The 23,393-nt window shown below is 36.4% G+C and overlaps 3 protein-coding genes and 1 long non-coding RNA gene across 6 annotated transcripts; 2 read left to right on the top strand and 2 right to left on the bottom strand.

Moving 5' to 3' along the window:
* Positions 1-963: 963 nt before the first annotated feature.
* Positions 964-1,814, bottom strand: LOC110428718 (agamous-like MADS-box protein AGL62). Of its 2 annotated transcripts, XM_089785684.1 has the most exons (3): positions 1,488-1,814; positions 1,123-1,404; positions 964-1,017 (listed from the first exon to the last, which is right to left on the bottom strand). In XM_089785684.1, the coding sequence occupies exons 1-3, from the start codon at positions 1,809-1,811 to the stop codon at positions 964-966; spliced, it is 660 nt and encodes a 219-aa protein (XP_089641810.1). In that variant the 5' UTR covers positions 1,812-1,814. The 2 variants fall into 2 exon arrangements, with proteins under 2 accessions (XP_089641810.1, XP_021300302.1); XM_021444627.1 differs by having other exon boundaries at positions 964-1,404; positions 1,488-1,811.
* A 6,626-nt stretch (positions 1,815-8,440) lies between these two features.
* On the bottom strand, positions 8,441-14,312 carry LOC110428644 (tRNA synthetase class II (D, K and N) family protein). Its single transcript, XM_021444530.2, has 15 exons — positions 13,898-14,312; positions 13,663-13,806; positions 13,477-13,586; positions 13,090-13,201; positions 12,898-12,969; positions 12,608-12,699; positions 12,298-12,418; positions 11,572-11,694; positions 11,262-11,457; positions 10,969-11,156; positions 10,803-10,874; positions 9,475-9,573; positions 9,291-9,371; positions 8,932-8,989; positions 8,441-8,850 (listed from the first exon to the last, which is right to left on the bottom strand). Exons 1-15 carry the CDS (start codon positions 14,255-14,257, stop codon positions 8,681-8,683), a joined length of 1,998 nt encoding a protein of 665 aa, XP_021300205.2. The 5' UTR covers positions 14,258-14,312; the 3' UTR covers positions 8,441-8,680.
* Positions 14,313-15,690: 1,378 nt separating this feature from the next.
* LOC110428703 (putative E3 ubiquitin-protein ligase ARI2) lies at positions 15,691-19,776 on the top strand. Of its 2 annotated transcripts, XM_021444609.2 has the most exons (8): positions 16,113-16,229; positions 16,339-16,740; positions 16,836-16,868; positions 16,962-17,244; positions 17,476-17,956; positions 18,352-18,900; positions 18,982-19,151; positions 19,257-19,776. In XM_021444609.2, the coding sequence occupies exons 4-8, from the start codon at positions 16,983-16,985 to the stop codon at positions 19,391-19,393; spliced, it is 1,599 nt and encodes a 532-aa protein (XP_021300284.1). In that variant the 5' UTR covers positions 16,113-16,229; positions 16,339-16,740; positions 16,836-16,868; positions 16,962-16,982; the 3' UTR covers positions 19,394-19,776. The 2 variants fall into 2 exon arrangements, with proteins under 2 accessions (XP_021300283.1, XP_021300284.1); XM_021444608.2 differs by lacking the exon at positions 16,339-16,740 and having other exon boundaries at positions 15,691-16,229.
* Positions 19,777-20,057: 281 nt separating this feature from the next.
* LOC110428704 (uncharacterized) lies at positions 20,058-21,735 on the top strand. The gene is made up of 2 exons (XR_002446489.2): positions 20,058-20,485; positions 20,604-21,735. It is a non-coding gene; the product is annotated as an uncharacterized LOC110428704 (long non-coding RNA).
* The last annotated feature ends 1,658 nt before the right edge of the window (positions 21,736-23,393 follow it).

The raw sequence follows: 23,393 nt of genomic DNA, 5'->3' as shown, positions 1-23,393 counted from the left end.
CATTTAGAATCTAATTAGGCAAGCTTATCATCATAGATATGCACTAAATAAATGCAGACAGGTTAGACAAAATAGTCTCAAAAGAATCCTGGCACCAAACACCGAAGATTCAACTTTTCTTGCATTATCAGCACATGCCATTTGTGGATGAAATTGGTGGTAGAATTACAATATATTGTTACATGACAGCAAAGAACATTAACCCTGGAAAAAGCCATGTATGGTATATTAATTATAATGTTTTCTATTAACCTTTTCAGGAGCTTTTTAGCATTGATGTTAATGCTTATCTTTTTACCTAACGATTCAAAGTTGAATAAGCAGCCGATCATATAGAATAACTTTATTGGAATCATGAGATTAATGTGAATGTTATAATTTTTAGAGACAAAGATAATAGATCTATAATTTAGCACGTGAAATTTATGTTTTTAAAAATTTATTAATTTCGTACAGAGTCTCATATGTAAGAAAGTACAGAATTCTATATTTGAAATTTGTTAAAAAAATAAAAAATTTATACTTTTCAAGATCATCTTGTAAATAATTTTGTTAATTATAAGTTTTTAAGAAAATATAATTACAATCTAACCCTTCGGTTTCATATTGATTGCTAACAAAGTATATATACAAAATGTTTGACTAAATATACACAAAACAGCAAATGTAAAGATCTATCAAGACGTAATAAAGAGAAAATATTGCTCCAATATAATCAAAGAAAACTAATAGGAAGATGAATGTAGTTTCAAATTGAACATAAGCAACAACGAAATACATAAACAATTAACAGGCCACACAGGTTCATAACCATTCCAGTCTAACAGAGATTACAGTCTTTGAACCAAATCATATCACACACGAAGAACCAATTACTAGGAGGCAAAATACATAAAACCATATAGGAAACATACACTGTGGCTACAGCTTTTTATTTATTCAACAGAAAAGCAACTAGAGTAATCAGAAGAACCCACGTCCGAATCCAGGATTGTATCCCAGAGGGTTCAGATAATTGTATCCTTCAGGATGGGGGTTGAATCCTGGAGGAGGAGGCATCATGTTGGGAGCACTGAATCCCTCAGGCATCATGTTGGGAGCACTGTATCCCGCAGGCATCATATTTGCATCGAATACAATATTGTCCTTTGGCTCGTAAGGAATCTCCCCTGAGCTAGAACTCCCCATGAGAAACTGCTGGGTATTCATCCTCTGCATAAGAAGATGGTTGCCCTGGCTCGCCACGTTCTTTTTCAACTCCTCCATGACAGTTTTCAGTTTCTGGAGTTGTGGCAGGCTAAGTTCCTCGAAAGGGGACGCCCACCAGCAATGGCTTTGGATTGCTTTCCTCATTTCGTTAAGCTCTTCACCACGCTTTTTTGCAGCTTCTAATCGGTTGGCCACCTGATACAAAAAGATTTGTTCACATTGCTTTCAATGATTTATAGCGAAAAACGTTAAAATCAGTCTAAAAAATCTAATCAAACCTGGGTGAGTTGCATGTTGAGCTCACGGATATTAGCATTACGGTGAGCCTCAATGAGCTGCATAGTTCCTGAAGTTTGCGGAGGGTCGGGCATATTGAGGTAACGATCCATAACAGCTTCAACTTCAGGATGGCCAAAGGAGAATACCTTGCGGCCAGGTGAGAAGACGATGATTGCAATCTCAGCACCGCAAAGAGTGCAAAGTTCACTAGCCTTTTTGAAAAGCCCAGCCCGACGTTTCGAGAAGGTTACTTGGAGATTGCTATCGTTTTTCATTTTCACCATCTCAACCCTTTGGCGACCCTTACTCTGCTTCTTCGTCATCTCTAGGATCAGGCAAACAAAAGAACTTTTTCCAGGGGAGAGACAGTGATGGGGTCCTGAGGAGTAGGAATGATCAGTATATATATAGGCATTAAGGATGAAATATTTAACAGTTTGAGCTGTCCTAATTTACTATGTTTTAGGTGCAATTCTCTCTGTGGTTTGCTTGGATTAAATTATATACTATTTAGGAAGTTTTGGATTCTCTTCCTGGTTTATATATATGGAATGAACATCCCAAATAATAAAGATGCAATGCTCCTACTCTTCATCAGTTACACCCTTTCTCATTTCACTAAATATCCAACTCAGATTTTTCTCGGAAACATTTTTCTTGGCCATAATTTCTTGGAAGGGCATGGCATTGGTTGTCATGTTACAATGAGTGAGTAGGTAGTAGTTTCTTAAAAATCATGAAAGAAGCAAATTTTAATTTGTCTGGTGGAATTTCTAAAGAGAGTGAAGATTCAAAATTGTATATGTGCATTGTTAGAATATAAAAACAATGATTATCATGTAATACATTCCTACATAATTTGGTATTTTAGGATCTTGAGTAGGATATGATGTCTAAAGCTCTCATGAATTTGATAATGTTGAGTACATATGTTTAAATCGTGTATTAGGAATGTAATTACATTATAAATTAATGAGTTCTGAACTTTCTAGGTATGAAAAAGAGAAAATGAACTCAACAGGTTTCTAGGTATGGATGGAGAAAAAAATAAGCTACCTAAGGTTTTGTAAAATAATGTATAAAAATTTAGGTGCTTCTAGCCATTAATGAGGAGTTTGTTTCTGATTTTTTTTTTCATCTGGGTAAAATGCACTTGTAGGTTTGTTTCTAAAAGAGGGATGTAGAGCATCCAGGAAACATGAATCATTTAAGACAATTTCATCTTTGAAAAAGAATCGTTTTTTTAACAATTTATGTAGTCAAAATTGAATTGTCTGTCAGATCATAACTATACAAATCAGTTACAGATAATTCTCTCTTTTGGGAATAAAAACTTACTGATTCAATCCTACTTGTTCATTCAAAAAATGAGACCTATCTTTTAAAACTCTCAGTTGTTTGGCGAAGTGAGAACTAGGTGTCACGGCTTAAGAGTTCAAACTAGCTTAGGTCCATCATGCAGGTGAGCAACTTAAGCAAACTAGTAGACTAGGCAGGCTAGCAACCTAAGCAGGCTAAATAGGCCAAACAGGCCAACAAGCCAAACAAAAGGTCTAACTCATGTACAAAAGGCAAAAATACTTGCACATCCCTAAAAGTATATAATCTGATTTGAACGCTTGTATTTGTTGATTTATTTGAATGTAGATTAAATTAAGATTTAGATTTAATTTGAATATTAACTCTTCAAATTAAATATTTTAATATTATCTCTATCAAGTAATCTAATCCTATGTGGTAAGGGGTCTATCAGCCTATAAATACCTCTTGCACTTTATTTTTAACAAACAACTTGAGAATAAAAATTACTTTCATTTTTTTTAAAAGTTTTTTTTGTTATTTTATAAGTTTTGAGGCTTGCTTAACCTTGATTTTTAGAGTTTAAGGTTGTACGAAGTTGAATTAAAGTCTCGATACGAACTATTGGTATTAGAGCCAATATAATCAAAGAAAAGGTATGACATTCACAGTTGATCAATCTGCACCCACCTAGGAGCTAAGGGAGACTAGAGGTTTAGCCAAACAAGGTAAGTTTAGTTCGAAGGGCATGTAGTCCAATCTCAATGGTTGAGTATCCAAGATGAAGGTGGTCGTGGGAGAGATAAAGGATAGATGTGAGGAGGTTGAAGCCAACATGAAAGAGTTGGGGTTCTAAGATGACGGGCTTCGTGGAGGGTTGCAGTTAACCCTTAATAGTCAATAAAGATAATGAACCATTGAGATGCGATACTAGAGAAGTTGGTTGAGTCACTTCGGCAAGAGGTATAGGGGCTTGAAGACAAGCTTGTGGCACTTAAGGTAAGCATAAAAGGTGGTTTGCCAACTACTCAAATAGAGACTTAATTGAAGGTGCCCAAGTCCAAAGAGATCCATGGCAAACGAGAAGCCAATAAGGTGAACAACTTCTTATAGAGCTTTATGCAATACTTTAAAGCAATGAGCATCACGGAGGACGCTTTGTGAATCAATTCGATTGCTTACGTACTTTGTGTATATAACCTTATTGTGGTGGTGATGTAGGTGTGATGAGAAAGTCAGTGGAGCAATCATTAGCACTTGAGCAGAGTTCCAAAAAGAGTTTCGGAATTAGTTCTATCTTGAGTGTGTCGAGGATAAAGCTCAAGGGAAGCTTAAAAGATTGACTTAACAAAGTGAGGTAGGAGAATATGTTAAAAAGTTCTCTAAATTGTTTTTGCAAATTAGCAAAAAATGCATTATTTGCATTTAAGATGACTTGAATCCATAGACAAAGCAAGACCTTTAGCGTAAAGGCATGCAAGACCTCACGCAAGCTATAGTGGTAGCCAAGAGTTTAATTGGAGGCTATTCATCTTGGCCCAAGAAAGATAATGGATTAGAGGTAGAGGTTGATAAGAAGTCACCATACCACCAGACAAAGATAGTCAAAGGAAAGGTAAGGAAATGAAACTCGCCAAATGTTTGTGAGAGGAATTGCACTTAATGAGGGACTACCCCATGTGTAAAAAACTTTTAGTTATCATGTTGGATGATGTGGATTTAGGCAATAAGAGTGGCAACTAATAACATGTAGAGGAACTTAATGAGTGGTCACACCTTGAGAGCCTAATGTTGCACAAGGAAGAGAAAACCTATCAGACTATCTATATAGCTTGAGAAAAAGGCCAGTGGAGTGGCAAGGAGTGTAATCATTCACAACCAGAGAAGCAACAAATAGTAGTGGAATGTCATATAGTCCATCAATTACACTCTTTTCTATTTCACTAATATCCAACTTAGATTTTTCTCGAAAACTTTTTTCTTAGCCACAATTTCTTAGAAAGGCATGGCATTTGTTGTCATGTGATAGTGAATAGGCAGTAGTTGCTAAAAAATCATGAAAGAAGCAAATTCCAATTTTAATTTGTTTAGTGCAACTTTTAAAGAAAGTGAAGATTGAAAATTGTATATGTGTACTGCTCGAATATAAAAACAATAGTGATCATGTAATACATTTTTACATAATTTGGTATTCTAGGATCTTGAACAGTATAGAATGTTTAAAGCTTCATGAATTTATTAATGTTCATTATATATGTTTAATAGGTGCATTAGGAATGTCATTACATTATAAATGAGTTTTGAACTTTCTAGGTATGAAAGGAGAAAATGAACTCAATAGGTTTGTAGGTATGGATGGAGAAAATAAGGTTTAGACTAGCAGTGATTATCTTAGATTATGGAGTTTGTAAAATAATGTACAGAAATTTGTGTACTTTTAACCATTAATGAGGTAGTGTAAAGTTGATTCTCTACATTATGGATTTCCTACTTTCAACCTTTGAATTTGTTTCTAAATCTTTTTTCCTATCAAGGATAAAATGCACTTATAGATTTGTTTCCAAAAGAAAGGTGTAGAGCACCTAGGAAACATGAACCATTTAAGACAATTCCATCTTTGGAAAAGAGGCGTTTTTTAATAATTTATGTGATTAAAACTGACTTGTGTGATAGACTATATCTATACAAATCAACCACAGGTAATTCTCCCTTTTGGGAATAAAAATCTGTTGATTCATTCCTACTGGTTCATTCAAAAAATAAAACTTGTCTTTTCAAACTTTTAATTGTTTAAGGAAGTAGGAATGAAGTGTCAAATCCTAAGAGTTCAAACTAGCTCAAGTTCATTAAGCAAGCTAGTAGCATAAGCAAACTAACAACTTAGGCAAGCTAATAGCCCATGTAGATCTGACAGCCTAAATAAGCCAACAAGTTAAATAGCTTAGCATGCCAAACAAAAGCCCAGCCCACATACTAGGGCTAAAAATATCCGCACACCTCTAAGTGTGTCTAATCGGATTTGAACTCTTATAGTTACTGATGTATTTGAATATAAATTAGATTAAGATTTGGTTTTGAATATTATCTTTTTAAATTAAATCTCTTAGCATTATATCTATCTTTTAATCTAATTTTATCCGATTAGGGGCTATTAGCCTATAAATAACCATTTACTTTATTTGTAACATACAACTCAAGAATAAGAATTATTCCATTTCTCTAAAAGCTCTAGCTTTTTTCTTTCTTTTGCTTTCACTATTTTTTGAGTTTTAAGGCTTAAACTCAATCTTCAGAGCTTAAGATTACATAAAGTTGAGCTAGAATCTTTCAACACATGATAATTGGTATAAGAGCCCAGAGGATCAAACAAGAAAATGGCATCCATAACTGACCAATTTTCACCCACCCAAAAAGTGATAGAAACCAGAAGTCTTGCTAAGCAAGTTAAGTCTAATTCGAGGGACATGGTATTTACTTTTAACAACTAAGTATCCAGGATAAAGATAAAAGTGGTCATAGGGGAGATAAAGGCTAGATTTGCGGAAGTTGAAGTCATCATAGATAAGTTGGGGTCTATGATGAAGATATTCGTGGAGAATTACAATCAGCCTTCAACGAGTTAGTGGAGATCTTAAACCATCGAGATGCAACACTAGAGAAAATGGTTGAGTTTGTTCGATAAGAGATATGAAGGCTCAAGGTTGAGCTCATCATACTCAAGGCAACCATAAAATGTGCTCAAGCCTAAGGAGTTTTAAAACAAACGAGAAGCCAACGAGGTGGACAATTTCTTTTGGAGCTTAAAGCAGTACTTCAAAGCAATAAGTATCACAGAGAATGCTCTATAGATCAATTCAACCCCTATATGTTTGGTAAACACAGACTTGCTATAGTGGCGACGTACGTATGATGAGAAGCTTTATGGAGAAACCATCAGCACTTGGGTGGGAGAAGTTTCAAAAAGAGTTTCAAAAGTAGTTCTATCTTGAGTGTATAGAAGATAAGGCTCGTGGGAAGTTTAGGAGACTAACCTAACAAGTGAGATAAGATAAAATGTTAAAGAATTCAATGAATTGTTGTTACAGATTAGTGATGCTAAGGAGAAAGAGATGTTATTTACGTTTATGGATGGCTTGAAGCCATGGACAAAGCAAAAGCTTTAAAGTAAAGGCGCGCAAGACCTTACACAAGCCATATTGGTAGTTGAGAGTTTGGTTGAGCTTCGCTCATCCTGACTCAAGAAAAAAGGCAATAGTGGGTTAAAAAAGGATAATGAATCAAAGGAAAAGGCTAACAAAAAGTCACCATGCCACCTGACCAAGGCAATCACCAAGTGGAATGGCAAGGAAAGTAATCTGTCAAATGTTTATCATACGAGGAGTTACACTTGACATGGGTTTGCCCCATGTGTAAAAAGTTCCTTGTTTTCATGCTAGATGAGAAAGATCTACGCAACAAAAGTGATAACCAATGTATAGAGGGACCCGATGAGTGGTTACACCTAAGAAATCTAGTGTTGCACAAAAAAGAGGAAACCCGTTAAACTATCCATACAGTTTGAGAGAAATGTCAATGTAATGGCAAAGAGTGCCATCATCCACGACAAGGGAGCTAAGAGCATACTTAGATTAAGCAACATCATGTTGCACCTAAAGGAGTAACAAATGATAGCAAAATCCCATATGATCTAAAAGAGACCAAGATCAATGGCGATGAGATTGCCACAAACGAGAGCTAGAAAGGCCAAGAGGCTTAAGACATGATGTGAAATCGTCGAGACCTACAAGCACTTGTGAAACCAGTGGGTTAAGGCAATGGCAAATTGGTCCACAACAAGTGTTAAAAGAAATTAGGCATTCCAAAGTAGTGTGTGTAAGTCAAAAGTGCATAAAATGAGGTTGTTCAAGACAAACACATGCGATAGGACGATCATGATATCACAGTGCATAAAGACGTTCATTTCTAAATCATAAAGATGTTATTGGATTAAATAAAGGAAGATGTTATAGTTCAAGAGTTCAAACAAACCCAAGTTCATTAGGCAGGCTAATAAGCCAACCAACTGAGATAAGCTAACAGGCTAAGCAACCCAACAAGTCAAAAAAAAGGTCCAACTCGTATACAAAAGTAGCACACCTCAAAATATCTAATCTAATTTGAGCTATGCAATTTACTAATGTATTTAAATACAAATTAAATTAAAATTAAAATTTAATTAAAATATTATCTCTTTAAATTAAATCATTTAAATAATTTTATCTTTATCTTGCGAGCTAACTACCAATGTATAAATACCCTTCACTTTATCAATAGCACACAACTTGAGAATAAAAAATACTTCTAGTTCTCTAAAACGTTTTTTTTTTTTTTACTTTTGTTATTTTGTGGATTTTAACACCTATTTAAACTCGATTTTCATTTTCAGAGTTTTAAGACCACAATAACTACATTCATACATTCATAGAGGCACCAATGAATTTTATGATGATAATGCCCAGGATAAAGATTAATGTAATGACCAGCTGACCGTTGAATTACAAGAAAGCATCATCAGCTGTATTAAATTCTCCAAAATGAAAGAGCAAAAGCTAAATTCTGTCATAGCTCCAGAACATTTCAGTGATATTAAAATGAATAACTGAATAGCAGGAAATACTTAAAACTCGAGACTCGTCCATTGATGATAGAACAAAAATATGACATAGGTATAGTTCCACAGATACAGCTATAATTTCTCATATCAAAATTCGACGTATTCCAACTTTTTTGTTAAGAATGAAAGAAAAACAGCATACAAGGAACAGAAGCTTTATAATCAACCAATGGTGATTAATAGAATGGCTAATGGACAACCTAGCTGGCTTTTCGTAAAGACAAGCAAATGAAGAAGAAACTATTGGGTCTGCAGTGAGAGATCCTTCAACTGTTGGATATCCACTCCGGATGGCGCTCGAGTGAGGGCACACTGAGCAGTAGTTGTCTTCGGGAAAGCAATGACATCTCTGATAGAATTTGCATCTGCTAACAACATAACCAATCTATCCAAACCATAAGCAATTCCCCCTGAAATAGGCAAAAGGTTAATAGCAAGTGATTTTTTTCCAAATTAAAAAGTCATAGAACTGTGGCCTAGGCATGCCTAACCATGTGGAGGAGCACCCATGTCTAAAGCTTCCAGAAGATAGCCAAACTTTGCTTCAGCCTGTACATGAAGTAACATATAACCACATTATTTGGAACAGTTAAGGATTAAGAACTCAAACAAATCTCTGCTTTTCTAAAATTAGTAAGTATTCTGGTTTATTATGTTTCTTTGGGCCAGTCTCATGGTGGATCAGACTATCCAATTGACACTAGTTAGATAAAAGAACCAACCAAACCCTTGGCCTTTCTTGGCAAGAAAACTCAATAGGCAGATCGTCAACAGACGCAAGATTTCCCCAGTTATATGGCACAAAGAATAACCATTAGTATATCTTAGAATAGCTTAAGGTTCTTCTCACCTGTTCAGAAGAGATGCCAACAGTTTCCAATACTTTCTGTTGGACCTCACGTTTAAAAATCCTTAAACTTCCTCCACCAATCTGACAATGACAGAGGCAATAATGCATTAAGTTACGATCTATAAGAGGTGGTTAATGAATTCCTTACCCTTTAGAGCTGCCAGAAAGCAAACAATGTAAATACCTCAACTCCATTGTAAACCATGTCATAAGCAAGGGCACGTGCAGAAGAAAGATCTTCCATATCTTCAGGGTGTGGTGCAGTAAATGGGTGATGCAAGGCCTACAACATAAATACTTTTTCAAAAACAGGCAGGTGACAAGAAATAATATAGTATTTAACAAACTAAAACTACCATGTAACTAGGGGAGGGCAACGGTCGGTTGGAACCGCCCAACCGACCGCAACCGTCGGTTATTGTAACCGACGGTTGTTTTTGCAACCGTCGGTTGTGCCGATCGGCCTCGTCGGCTGATCGGCTCGATGCGTGCGGGAATCATCCCCCCCCCCCCCCGAACCGACCGAAAAACCGACTATTCAAGGTGACCCATGGGTCCCGCCCCGGCTGCCCCGGCAGCAGCAGCACAGCACTCTAGTACTTCCCCGAACCCCCCGAAGCCCCGACTCGGTGCTGACCCTAATTGGCTAATTCTCCTCCCAACCCGCCGACCTAACAAAATCCCCCCCCAATCTCTCCAACTCACCTGATTCTCCCGCCGGCGCCCCTCCCCCTAGTCTCAACTCTAGACTGCCCCGGCCCCCGACCTGATTCCCCTCGGCCCCCCTCCCACGAGTCCGATTCCCCCGGCCCCCTCCCACGAGTCCCAATTCCGCCTCCCCCACTCAAGTCCAGAAATTTCCTCCCACCCCCGCTAGGACCTAATTCCCCCCCCCCCCCCTCGCGGACTACGAGTCCAGAGTTAATTTCCCTCTCCCTTCACCCTTGCTTTTTGCTTATCAGTCTTCCATTCTTCAACCCATTAATTTCATCACCAAAACCGACCGAAACCGACATTCAAAAAAACCGACCGAAACCGACTTTATACTATGGCGGTTCGGTCGGTTAAATTCCAAAAATTTTTAGTCGGTTTTTCGTCAAAACCGACCGAACCGACCTATGCACACCCCTACATGTAACATTAATTTAACAAGGTAAAGCTTTGCCCAAAAGTTTGTTATGTAAGCACATGCATGCCACCAAATGAAAACAAAGAGAAAAATAAAGAAATGATAAAATCTAAACTTTGAGGTATCTACTGCCTTCCATTTTGATAAAACAGCAAGAATTTATACACCAACAAAAATCAGATCTTGAAACTCAGCCACTTTGTTAGTTCCTTAAGAATAACATAAAATCAGACATTGATACTAATGGCAAACTATCGTAGGGATTAATTATACAGTGGACCAAGGGAACCTAAGACAATAATGCTAATTTTTTCCGAAGAATAGAAAATATATCAATTATTTCACTAGAATCACCAAAGACATAACAAAAGCATGAAACAGACCTCAGGTCTCTGCTCCAATTCATTCCACTCAAACATTGGGAAATCAGTCACCCACAAAATTGAATGCCTGGACTGCATTTCAGAATTGAAGAAAAAGCTTTGGTTAGAGAAAAAAGGAGAGAAACAACTATATATATTTCCGATTGAAGGCTGATCAGGAACTTACATAGTTAACCAAACCAAGTTCATGGGCAATGAATACCCTAAGTCGATCTAAGGTTCTGTTAACTGATGTATGATGGCCAACTGCAAACAAGATCAGATCACCTGGTCCTGCAGAGCATTGTCTCAAAAATGGCTCTCTGTTTGTTGGACCTAAACTAGATACTAATGTAGGAATTCCCTCAATCTCTCCTGAAAGGATAATAAATCCATCAAAACAAGCTTTAAAATTAAGAAATCAACATTTTCAAATGAGGAAAGGAAAATCAAAGCTACATAGAGAATAACACTATTTACCATCATCCAAGACCTTTAGGAAGGGTAGACCCTTTGCTCCAGACTTGATTGCTTCATTATAAACATCACCTTTCTTAAGAGCTGTGTTCGAAAACCTTTTAGCACCTGATGGCACACATAATGTTTTGATAATTCCACCATTTTTCAATGTATCTGCAAAGAGTCTGAAGGGAGAGTCTAAGAAGAGATCAGATACCTGCAGCTCCGGTGGGAAGCAAAAAGATAAGCAAATATTAGACAATGACTGCCAAGTAAATCAGCAAATCTTACACAATATGTGCTTAGTAAATAATTGAATAAAGATCATTACATTTTTCAACTCAAGATCAAATCTGATGTCTGGCTTATCTGAACCATATCGATCCATTGCCTCAGCATATGTAAGCCTTGGGAAAGGATTGGGTAGCTGGACGCCTTTAATCTCTAGAAAAACCTACAGTGAATAAGCTTTCTTAACACTCCTACAACGTGCACATACTAAAAAAATATGAAATTCCAATAAATACATAACATTACTTCCAATGCCTCAGATGGTGAAGGCAATTACATTCACCTACATTCAACGAAAAATGCACTGACAAAGGCCTTCTGATGAATGCCTCAAGTGTCTACCTAGGCTGTCAATTAGCAAACCTAGCTCGACTAATGGCAGGCCAATGTAAAATGAAGCCAAGCCACTTAGAAAGCCCATGAGCCGAACCCCATGAAGCTTATCTCAAGCTAAGCAGGTTACTACAGAGTTAAACTTGAATACTTTATTTACCAATGGGTACATATATTTGTAATACAGAGAACCTTCACCAATGAATAGACTCACATACTCCATTTTGTTATCACATATGACTTGATGCCAAAGTTCAATGGTTTTCATAAGCAGCTTCCTTTTTCCCCAAATTTTAGGCAGGAAACAACTGTAACTAAATATTTGAGACCCTTATATCCAAACAAACCAGCAAATATTTATGAATTATTCCTCGTGACAGATTTTTGGAGCTTGGACTCAAACATCGAAGCATATTGCCCCCAACTCACTAACCTTTCTAATTAAGTCTTCATTAAGCCTCAGTATGTCCTCCAATGGAGTGAAAGCCATTTCCATATCAAGCTGTGTGAACTCAGGCTGTCTATCTGCTCTCAGATCTTCATCTCTAAAACATCTGGAAAAGAAAAAGAATTTATATTGTGGTTATATCCTAGAAGATTCTCACACTTGCCTTCATCATGGGGGTTGCAAAAGGGGAAACCAAAAGGGCCTGAGTAAGCCAGAAAAAATGGAGAAAGCTTATCCAGATAGAGACAATCATTGCAGTAGACTAACATGCTCTGACAGCATCTAGAAAGCTTACCTTGCTATTTGATAATATTTATCAAAACCAGAAACCATTAACATTTGCTTGAAAAGCTGCGGACTTTGAGGCAAAGCATAGAATGTTCCTGGCTTCAAAATATACATTAGAGTGAATCAGACCTGCTCCAGTGTCCCAATGACAGATAAAAACTGAACACTTGAAAAGTTTAACCCTTATTGAGTGAATAAATAACCCTTAGGATATGAAGCTTTTTGACATCACAAAAGTTGTTTCATGCAGTATTAAAGGCATATTATGGAGGTGAATAGCAGCTGAATCATTAATACCTGGATCCTAGATGGCACCAAATAATCCCGAGCACCTTCTGGAGTAGATCTAGAGAGCACTGGAGTTTCAATCTACCTTATAACCATGAAAAGGTCAGAATCAACACAGACTGAACATGAATCACTAGAAAACGAACTAAAGAAATTATAATTATAAATTATTATAGTAGAACAAACTTCAAAGGGTTATACCTCCACAAAATTATGTACATCCTCTAGATATCGTCGAACGAGTTTCACCACTCTATGACGCAGCATGATGTTGAAATTCATTTGGTGCCGGCGTAAATCAAGGCATCGATATCTATGAACAGGTATACCGACAATAAACATCAATTCAAATTCCCAGTTATATCATAAGGAAAACATCTGTACCAAACTGGAATTGCTTGTGATAATTCAGAAGTTAGAAGCAATACTCCAAAAACAGACTCTAAAACTAATCTAGGCAAGTCATCAGGAACAATGTAGCTGATTCTTCTCTCCATTCATATTATAAAGATAATATCAGTTTACCAGCTAATCAAGTGCATAGCTTCTCAGAACTAAACTCAGACAAGTAAGTTCGAAGCTGGCTACCTTAAACGGATTTCCTCCTTGACAAAATCCTTTGCATCATCCGCACTGGTAACCAAGAATGGTAGCTTTGATCTTACAGCATTTAATATCTGAACATGCTCCGCAGCAACCTGGCAGATGTAATTGACATCAAATTAAACACATAGTAATAAGAATAAATACACAAGCTTAAATATAGTTTTATACCTCTATTGTGCCGGTTTTCATTTTCTTGTTAACAGCCTCGCTGGGCCGAGACCGGACAAGACCATCAACAGCAACCACATACTCAAGCCTCAAATCCTTGATAGCTGCATGGGCATCAGGAAACTCATCTGGGAGCGACGTAATCTATAATTCAAAAACACCCAAAGAAATGCTAAAAACCCATTTCAAAAAAACTTTTCTTTCTATATGAAAATTGGAAAAATTAAGTAAATACCTGGACAATGCCAGTGTGGTCTCTGAGATTAAGAAAGGTGAGGCCACCATGGACCCGGTGGAGAGCGACCCACCCGCAAAGCCGGACCCGGGAACCCACATCTTCACTTGACAAATCACCACAAAAAGCGGTGCGAGATACCCACTGGAGAGAGTGCTTGGAAGGGGCTAGTGGTGCGATGGCTTTGGGAGTTTCAGGGGACAGGGAAGGAGGAGGAGGAGATGGATGACTGGAAGCGGAAACGAAGGAAAGGGTTCGACGGTTCCTACAAGGTGATTTGGGGAGTAATACAGAAGGGAAAACAGCGAGGGGTCTGAATCGAAAGGATAGGAAAATGAAGGATTTGAGAAGCATAGACATTTTTCTGAGGTTTTTGGGGGTTAGGACAGAACCGGGGCTTTGGCCATTTTGGGAACAGAGTATGGTTGGTTTAACGGATTGGGTCATCACGTGCGACGCGCGTGGATGATTGCGTAAGATTGCTTTCCGTGCCGTTATATTTGTAAATTTCGCATTTTTAAATTGATATATTTTATTATTTTCTAAAAATAAATAATATAATAAAAATCTCAATAAAAATATTTTATTATTTTACGTCATCAATCAACATATAGCATATGAGATCTTGTGTATGTAATTAATTCAATAATTTTTTACGACAATTAATTTTTTATAATTAATTATGAGTTCTGTTTATTTACAAAATGAAAAATATTAAGTATTACCGTTACAATTAATCAAAATAGTTGCTTAAAATATCATAGTAATTAAATTTATCCAAAATAAGTACTTAAAGTATTATATATATCAAATTTAATAAAATTTTTATTTTTTATTTTATTCTCTTTTTATTTTGAATTAAATATTATGTAAGATTTTTTTTTTTAACAAAACCTTAACTTCATAAATAGATGATAATTAAATGAGTTAAAAAAATCTTCTTTGGTGAAAATACATTATAATCTTCTTTTATTAAATCGCGTCATCATTTAATACATAACATAAAATATCTCCACTTTTCAAATATAAGATTTTGTACATATAATGAATGTATAAGTCTTGTTTATTCACGAAATATAAAAAATTAAATATAATCATTACAATTAATCAAAATAATTACTCAAAATATCACACCGAATAAATTTAGTAAAATAAAATACTTATAATATATCATGATACAGTTTCAATTTTGGATTGTATTTTAAGTACTATTTATACTAAAATTCTTTTATTTTTCTTTAAAAGTTAGCACATGAAAATAGAGATGAGAATTGAAATTAAAATTGAAGAAGGAAAAAATTTTGCCCATATAACTTACCATATTCAAAAAGAAAGTAAAGATAAATGAAATTCAATATAAAAGAAAATATATTTAATATTCTCTTATTAAACTACGTCATCAATCAATATATAACATATCTAATCCCCACTTACCGGATTTAATATCTTGTGTATGTAATTAATTCAATAATTTTTTGAGATAAAAATACAATAATTTCTATTTATTTATAGAATAAAATGTATTTTGGTATTACTGTTACTGTTGATAGAAAATAATTAGCTAAAATCATACTTAAATAATTCTCTCATAATAATACTATATTAAACTTTGGATTATGTTTGAACTACTGTCTTAGTACTTAATTAGAAGTAAAGAAGGAAATAAATATGGCCATATATAACTTAATTATAATCAAAAAAAGCAAATAAGGATGAATTGAACGACGGCGTTTCGTTCTTTTTAGTCGTACATTTATTAGCAGCGGTAGCAAAGCATCTTCAGCATCTCTCTTTCTACTTCTTCTGCTCTCTCTCTTTGTCTCTCACACAAATATTAAAATATAAAAAAAAAGAAAAAGAAAAAGAAAATAAATTAGTAATTTTATTGGTTGTCTATTGCAAGCTTCGTTTTCCAATAAAAAGCTTCTGCTTCTTCTTCTTCTCTCTCTCTCTTTTTCGCCGGCAAAAGGAAGGAAGAAAAAGCAATTTTAGCCGGAAATAAAATCGTGTCTTTTTGGTTCTTGATCGATCGATTCAGAATTTTAACGAAATCCCATATCATGAATCATTGTTTATGATCGTTGCATAAAGTTTTTGCTTTGAAAGTTGTCGTTTTTTGTTTCTGGGATTTTGGAGATATTATAGGCAGAATAATAATAGTGATTAATAAATAAATTTGGAATTGGTTTGATTGATCGATCGGGCGATGGAGGATTCCACGAGCTGCGGCGAGGAGGATTACTACTATTCGTCTGATCGAGAATCCCTCGACGGGCTCGAGAATGAGGACTCCGATTTCCAGTGGGCCCCTTCCAAGGGTCCCACTACCAAGGTCAAATTCGTTTCTCTCTTGCTTTTTCATTTTTGGGTTATTGGGAATTCAAATGGTTGTTTTGATTGTCATTGATTTCTTGATTCTTCGTTTTTGGTTTATTTTTCAGTGTGAAGCTGGATTTTTTTTTGGTTTTTTGTAGTTGAATTAGCTGTGGATTACTGGTAGATGGTTAACAAAGGAAGGTTTTTTTTTTGTTACCTTTTCTGGGTTTGCGGATTGTGAGTGGATAGAGTAATTTGAAGCAACTTTGAGGTTCTCTGTGTGTGTGTATGGGGGGGCGTGGTAGCATTAGGTAATTCTCTAATGTCGCAGGAGGAGGAGCTGATGACCTACCTGGTCATTTAATTCGATGAATTTTTTCTACGTAATGTTCATGACCATGATTGTGTTTTGTTTTAGTCAATGGCATTGCGTGCATTGAAACTTTTCCCCCTCAGAAAATAGGGAATTTTAAACCTTTAACCTCAATGGGAAAACCCCTTAAAGAAGAACATTATACATTGTTTCTGTGAGTTCTTATCTTTCTCTTTCTTTTGGCCCCTATTTTATACTTAATTTGGAGAATGGGCATGGTTTTTTGTGACCCTTTCTGGCATTGTGCAGGTTATTACAAAAGAATCACTTTTAGCTGCACAGGTAAAGATTTATTTCATTTCCTTTCTTTTTTTGTGGGTTTCCGATGTGTTTTGTTTCATATGATTGAATTGATTGTTTTGGTGTTCTGGGTAGAGGGAGGATCTACGCAGAGTAATGGACATGCTATCTCTAAGGGAGCACCATGCACGGACTTTACTTATCCATTACCGATGGGACGTTGAGAAGTTGCTTGCGGTGCTTGTGGAGAAGGGAAAAGCAGACTTGTTTGCTGAAGCAGGTGTTTCTGTTGTTGAGTGTGAGGATACAGGAACACCTGTGTTGTCTTCATCTACAGCTATGTGTGACATATGCATGGAGGAGTTACCTGGTGATACGATGACGAAAATGGCCTGTGGCCATCACTTTTGCAATGACTGTAAGCACCCTCCTTAGTCTGATTTTTCTTATTGAAGCATGTATATATGACATGACCAGTTCACCACATAGCATCAGCATGTCAACAAAGCTGAGAACTCTTGAAATTGACCCTTAACGATCAACTCAGAGACACATATGAATTTTGATGATGTGTGCACAAAGTTATTGAAGTTGTATCAGCTTGTACATTTTAGTATTTTGAGTTGATTTTCCCTCTACTGGTTTTTAGGTTGGACAGAGCATTTTGTTGTGAAAATAAATGAGGGTCAGAGTAGGCGCATTAGGTGCATGGCACACAAATGCAATGCTATTTGTGATGAAGCTGTGGTTAGAAGTCTAGTTGGTAAAAAGCATCCTGATCTAGCAGAGAAATTTGATCGTTTCCTTCTTGAGTCATACATCGAAGATAATAGGATGGTTAAATGGTGCCCTAGTACTCCTCATTGTGGAAATGCAATACGCGTTGAGGATGATGAATTTTGTGAGGTAGAGTGTTCTTGTGGTCTACAGTTTTGTTTCAGTTGCTTATCAGAAGCACACTCACCGTGTTCATGTATGATGTGGGAGCTTTGGACCAAGAAGTGCCGAGATGAATCAGAAACAGTCAATTGGATCACGGTTCACACAAAGCCTTGTCCAAAGTGTCACAAACCTGTGGAGAAGAATGGTGGATGCAATCTTGTGAGTTGTATCTGTGGGCAAGCATTTTGGTGAGGATTTCCTTTTATGTCAATTACAATTTGCAAAGGTTTCATTGTCATCTCATTGTTGTGACTATTACTCCTCAAAAGTTAAGTGTTTGGTTCTGGCATAAATGTCCATGTCTAATCAAAATTTTGAACTTGCATTTGTTGCCGCATCAACAGAAGCATAAGTGATTTTTCCCATCTTTCCTTTGTTAATATATTTATTTTTAATTTGTTTGGACTAATTACTGGTATTATTTGGCTTGTTCCACATGATTTACCCACTGGTGAATATGAGTTACTTGAGATTCTATCTTTTAAGGCTTTTCTTTCACTGGTCACATCTAGCCTAATTTATTATGATATCTTTTGCTGACTGTGGTTTATATCATGTTTTCTCTCTTTTCCAAATCATACAGCTGGCTGTGTGGTGGAGCTACTGGGAGGGACCATACTTGGTCAAGAATTGCTGGTCACAGCTGTGGTCGCTACAAAGAAGATCGAGAGAAAAAAACTGAGCGAGCGAAGCGAGATCTCTATCGATATATGCACTATCACAACCGTTATAAAGCTCATACAGATTCCTTCAAGCTTGAGAGTAAACTCAAGGAGACTATACTGGAGAAGGTATCAATTTCAGAAGAGAGGGAATCGAGGCTTAGAGATTTCAGCTGGGTAACTAATGGACTCTATAGACTTTTCAGATCAAGGCGGGTTCTTTCATATTCATACCCTTTTGCGTTTTACATGTTTGGAGAAGAATTATTCAAGGATGAGATGACAAATGATGAAAGGGAAATAAAACAGCATCTATTTGAGGATCAGCAGCAGCAACTTGAGGCAAATGTTGAGAAACTCTCTAAGTTTTTGGAAGAGCCCTTTGATCAATATACTGATGATAAAGTTATGGAGATACGAATGCAAGTAATCAATCTTTCTGTGATCATCGATACCCTTTGCAAGAAAATGTAAGTATGGGTATTATAAAATATAGTTCTTGATTTTTATGAGGCTTTTTAAAATTCATGTGATGAGACTATCACTTGCAGGTATGAATGCATTGAGAATGATTTGTTGGGCTCTCTCCAATGTAATACCCATAATATAGCTCCATACAAGTCTAAGGGCATTGAAAAAGCATCAGAGCTTGCGGTCTGTTGGCACAGTAAAGCCAGTACAACTGCTGATACTTGTCTTCCCTCTGATTGTGGCACTAGTGGTATGCTGACTTCACTGTTAGAGATCAACACACACATGCACACATAGTTTGATGATTATTAAAGCTCATATGTGGTGAAGGTTTTACTGACACATTGCAATTTAGGCAAACATGAGCGACCTATAAGCCTTGGGAGTGCAGATGACAATGGTTGCCCATCCCAGAAGCGACCTAAAAAGGAGACTTATGGAGGTGCATTCTTTGATCTGAACTTGCCAGCAGAAGTTCTTGACCGGAATTGATCTCTCATAGGCTTTTCTTAGATAAGTGCAGGTGTACAGATCTAACTCAAGACCCTACCCTGTTTTTGCCTAGTGGGATTGGATCATTTAGGGATTGAGCACCACTCAAATGCATTATTTTCCTTTCTTAGAATCTTTTTGCTTCCCCCCCTCCCAACTCCACATTGGTGCGCCTTTTCTATTCTAGAGATATATCCTGGAAGAGGAATTCTGGAAATTCCATGGTTCTTTATCTTTCTAGGTTGTGTGAACTGAAAATCCACATTACTGTACATAGCCTTATCTTGGGCTTTTGAACATATGTAAATTCTCATCCTGAGACTCTTGGAGTGGTGCAAAGCTCGGTCCTTTTTAAGATAAATTTAATTGCTTATCTTTGGCTATATCATGTTTTAGTACCTATGGAGCTTGATTCATCTTTACTTAAATTTTTTTATCTCTAGCAGTGCTAATAACAGCAATTTGGAGAGATCAAAGCATGCTCATAAAATGATGTAAACTTATGAAAAAAAACAGTAAACGAGATTCCGAACAGATTCTGCTCTGATATCATTTTGTTATTAAACCAAGTTTCTAATAATAAAATTATGAAAAAAGGTACTAAATCGGTTATGTACCAGTTATTTCGTAGTGATAAGAAAACGACGCCGTTTTGTTACGAAACCAAGCTCCTACCTACCGAATTCCGCACACGCTACCACCAAAGCGGGAACAAATTTTCTTCTCGTTCCCGGCGGGAACGATGTCCTCAATATCCATACTAATCTCCGACGATGATTCCGACAGCCTCGACCCTCCGTCAATGCGTCACACGTCGAACCTCCTCAAACCCCGCCAAAATGCGGAGCAGACGACACTGGTTTTACAAGATTTTCATGCAAAACGATGCCAACGAACGCCACCAATCCTTTGTGGCTGCGTAACAAAAAGAAAAACGAGATTCTCATCAGAGCCTTTCCTTGTAATCATCAAGAACCGCTGGAGGCTACTTTTATTCTTCCCTCTCTTCGGCTTGACTCCTCTTTGGACTCTGCAGAGTTTTCTCTCTCACCCATCATAACATGGGTCGTGTTGACCCTAAACCAAAAGAAAGTAAGTTACTTTTTTCTTTTTATCTTTGTCTTTCTTAATCCTCTGATGTAAGATGACTTTGGGTCTTTTCTCAAAATTGTGTCTTTTCTCAAAATTGTGTCTTGTTTCCTGGTTGAAGCTTTTGGCCCAAGAAGAAATGGAGAATCTGGAAATTCCTTTTATGGTAACTCCTACCTTCCTGTTGAACCATTAGTGTATATATCAGAGGCTGATGAGATCTTATGTTGGTGCAATATCACTTTGCTGTATATGTCAGCCATCAGAATCTTCAAGGTTTAATATGTTCACAGGGTATCAAACAATCCACCAAAGAGAACAAAGTTATAAGGTTGGAGATTTTGATAGTTTAATCTTTTTGATCTTTCTTATTCAAAGCGCTTGCTTGATTTAAACATGAGCTCTTCATGTTTAAATCTCTATTGTCTGCTGTCTCAAAATTCTGTCTTATTATCACAGAGGTAACAGTTTCTGACCTGAGAGATGTGTAGCATCATCTTATAGGTTCCAATGTTTCCCCGTCTACAACTTCCAATATCCCTCAATCTGTCAATCACCATATTCTTCGCCAGCAAAAACTTACTTGCATCTACCATGCAAGTTTGGCACCATGATAGTACTAGGCTGAATAACTGTTGTTAGATGGTGGTCAAGACTGGGGTTTAAGAGCTGGAAGTAGAGGTTGTTAATATACAGGAGCTGATACCAGAGAAAGGAAGGTGTTCAGTATTAAATATCAGATACAACTTACAGAACTGTTTTATCTTGCAAGCCTTATTACTGATTACTATTTGGAAAAACCTTTCATGTAAATTGCAAAAGGTTTTAAAAGAAAAACTGATAAGAAAATAAAGAAATTGATGATGAAGACAGGGTTTTAGATTCATTAAAGTTGCTTGGAAAATGTCATTGGATAATCTTATTGCATGCCCCAACTAATACAACAGAATATTGTTTTCTTCAGCTCTATCAGCAGCTTTAGTTATTGTTATAGAGAGCACACGCCATTGATGAATCTGTTCATGTGCCTCTGGTTCAATGAAGTGGTTCGTTTTACCTCGCGTGACCAAACCAGCTTCCCATTTGTGCTCAGGCGATTGAGCATACTGAAGAATATAAATTTGTTCCCTGCCTGTACTCGTAAAGAACTTGTGAATTGTATATATGGGCCACAAACGCAAGGCTAGATCTCAGATAAGTTGACAAGCTTTTTTGATAGCATGATTCTTTGATAGTACATAATTTTTCTTGTATACCGAATTTTGTTTGGGTGGGAAGGAACGGAGGGGAGGGGGGTAGGTGTAGTTTGACCGCTTTGTTTCTAATTTGCATCATTTATCTGCTTTGCCTATATGCTTATAGTGCAGCCATTACTTAAAAAATACCCAAAAGAAAATAAAGAAACTGAAACTTTACGAAGTGGGCCCCAATTCTCTTCCTTTTCTTTTACATACCTTGAAAAACTAAAGATGCATGTGTATAAATATAACATCAAGCATTCAGGGAGCAAGGACCAAGGATAGTACTTAATTTGAATACCACTAGAGGATGTCTTGTTGTACATCCATTGGTGAAAGGTAAAGTATATCCAACTAATGAAATCAAGCACTTGGCTATTGGCAAATTACTTGATAGTTGTTAGGTTGCATACTCTTTTTTAGTCAATTGTAGCATTACAATAGTTTTACTTTCTTAAAGGTTGGGGCATCTAACTTGTGAATAAGATTCCATCTCCTGGACCCATGAGAGAAAGTAGTCAAGTTGCAGCAAAATAGAAGAGAGCAAACTAGTTCACCTTTTTCATTCTGCTTGAATCTTGCTTACCAATAATGGACCTCTTTAAAGCAAAGATACAGATTAATAATGTGCATCAGCCATATGATTATGCAAATCTTAGTAAGTAATTCCTTTTCTATCTGATTATTATATACTTATTATCTTGCCACACTGAAGTTGTTCTAATCTAATGGATTGTGCTGAAGGTAATCGGTCGAAGGTTTGTTTTGCAGAACTTCTATAGCTTTCAAGTTCTTAATAGAAGAGGCTCATGTAATTAGTCATAACGCTCTCATAAGATGAAACTAAAGGATAATGAGGTGAATCAATATAAGTTTCTTGCAGATCGTTTAGAAACCTTAACTAGTCTTGCATATCTTTCTTCTGGTTCCATAATATTAATTCTTTATATGCATGTTGGACTCGATTTGGATCAATAGAAGAACTAAAGCAGGTTTGGCAGTAGCTAATTAAGTCCATGCCATTGAAATCCCCAGGCACACAAACTTAGAGTTCTTGTTTTTGGCCACACACAGACTTTTAAGCTTCACTTGCATCTAAATTTCATAATAAATGTATAAGAGTATGAAGTCCATCAATCTTTAAAAATGGAGAAGATGATTTCTTGTCTCAATCTAATAGACAAGAGCATATGAAGAAGAGCTCAGAAACTAGCAAATACTTTTTGCTCTTATCATTAGCATTGACTAAGCTGCTCAGTTTAGCCTTTGGAAAGTTCAAAGTAACACTTTTTTTCATGCTTCTCTTCTTGGGTTTCTACTCAGACTCTCTCCCCAAGATTGTAAGGAACTCATCAGTTTTTTTCCTTTCTTTGCAAATCTCAGTGTTCAAGATTCGATTCTGCTTCCTTGAAAGAAACTTTGCTTGCTTTGGGGTTTTGACTCTTGAAAAATCATGTTTTATAAATGTTATAAGGTTCATTTCATACATTTCTGACAATTATAGTGCAGTGTTATCACATTGCCAAGGTGTATAATATACTTTCTGATCCTTGAGAGAAGAAATTGCATACATTTTTTTAGAGTTATTGCTTGACCTTCCAATGAATTGCTTATTTAGAGCACATGGAACCTTAGACAAATTGTATATATATAATCCTGAACCCCTGAAGACA

Source organism: Theobroma umbraticum, unplaced genomic scaffold (assembly GCF_002168275.2).
Source record: "Theobroma umbraticum cultivar Fairchild unplaced genomic scaffold, ASM216827v3 scaffold_1682.0, whole genome shotgun sequence".
Taxonomy (NCBI): domain Eukaryota; kingdom Viridiplantae; phylum Streptophyta; class Magnoliopsida; order Malvales; family Malvaceae; genus Theobroma; species Theobroma umbraticum.
The sequence above is the reverse complement of the archived record's forward strand: the minus strand, read 5'-3'. Positions and strand labels throughout refer to the sequence as shown.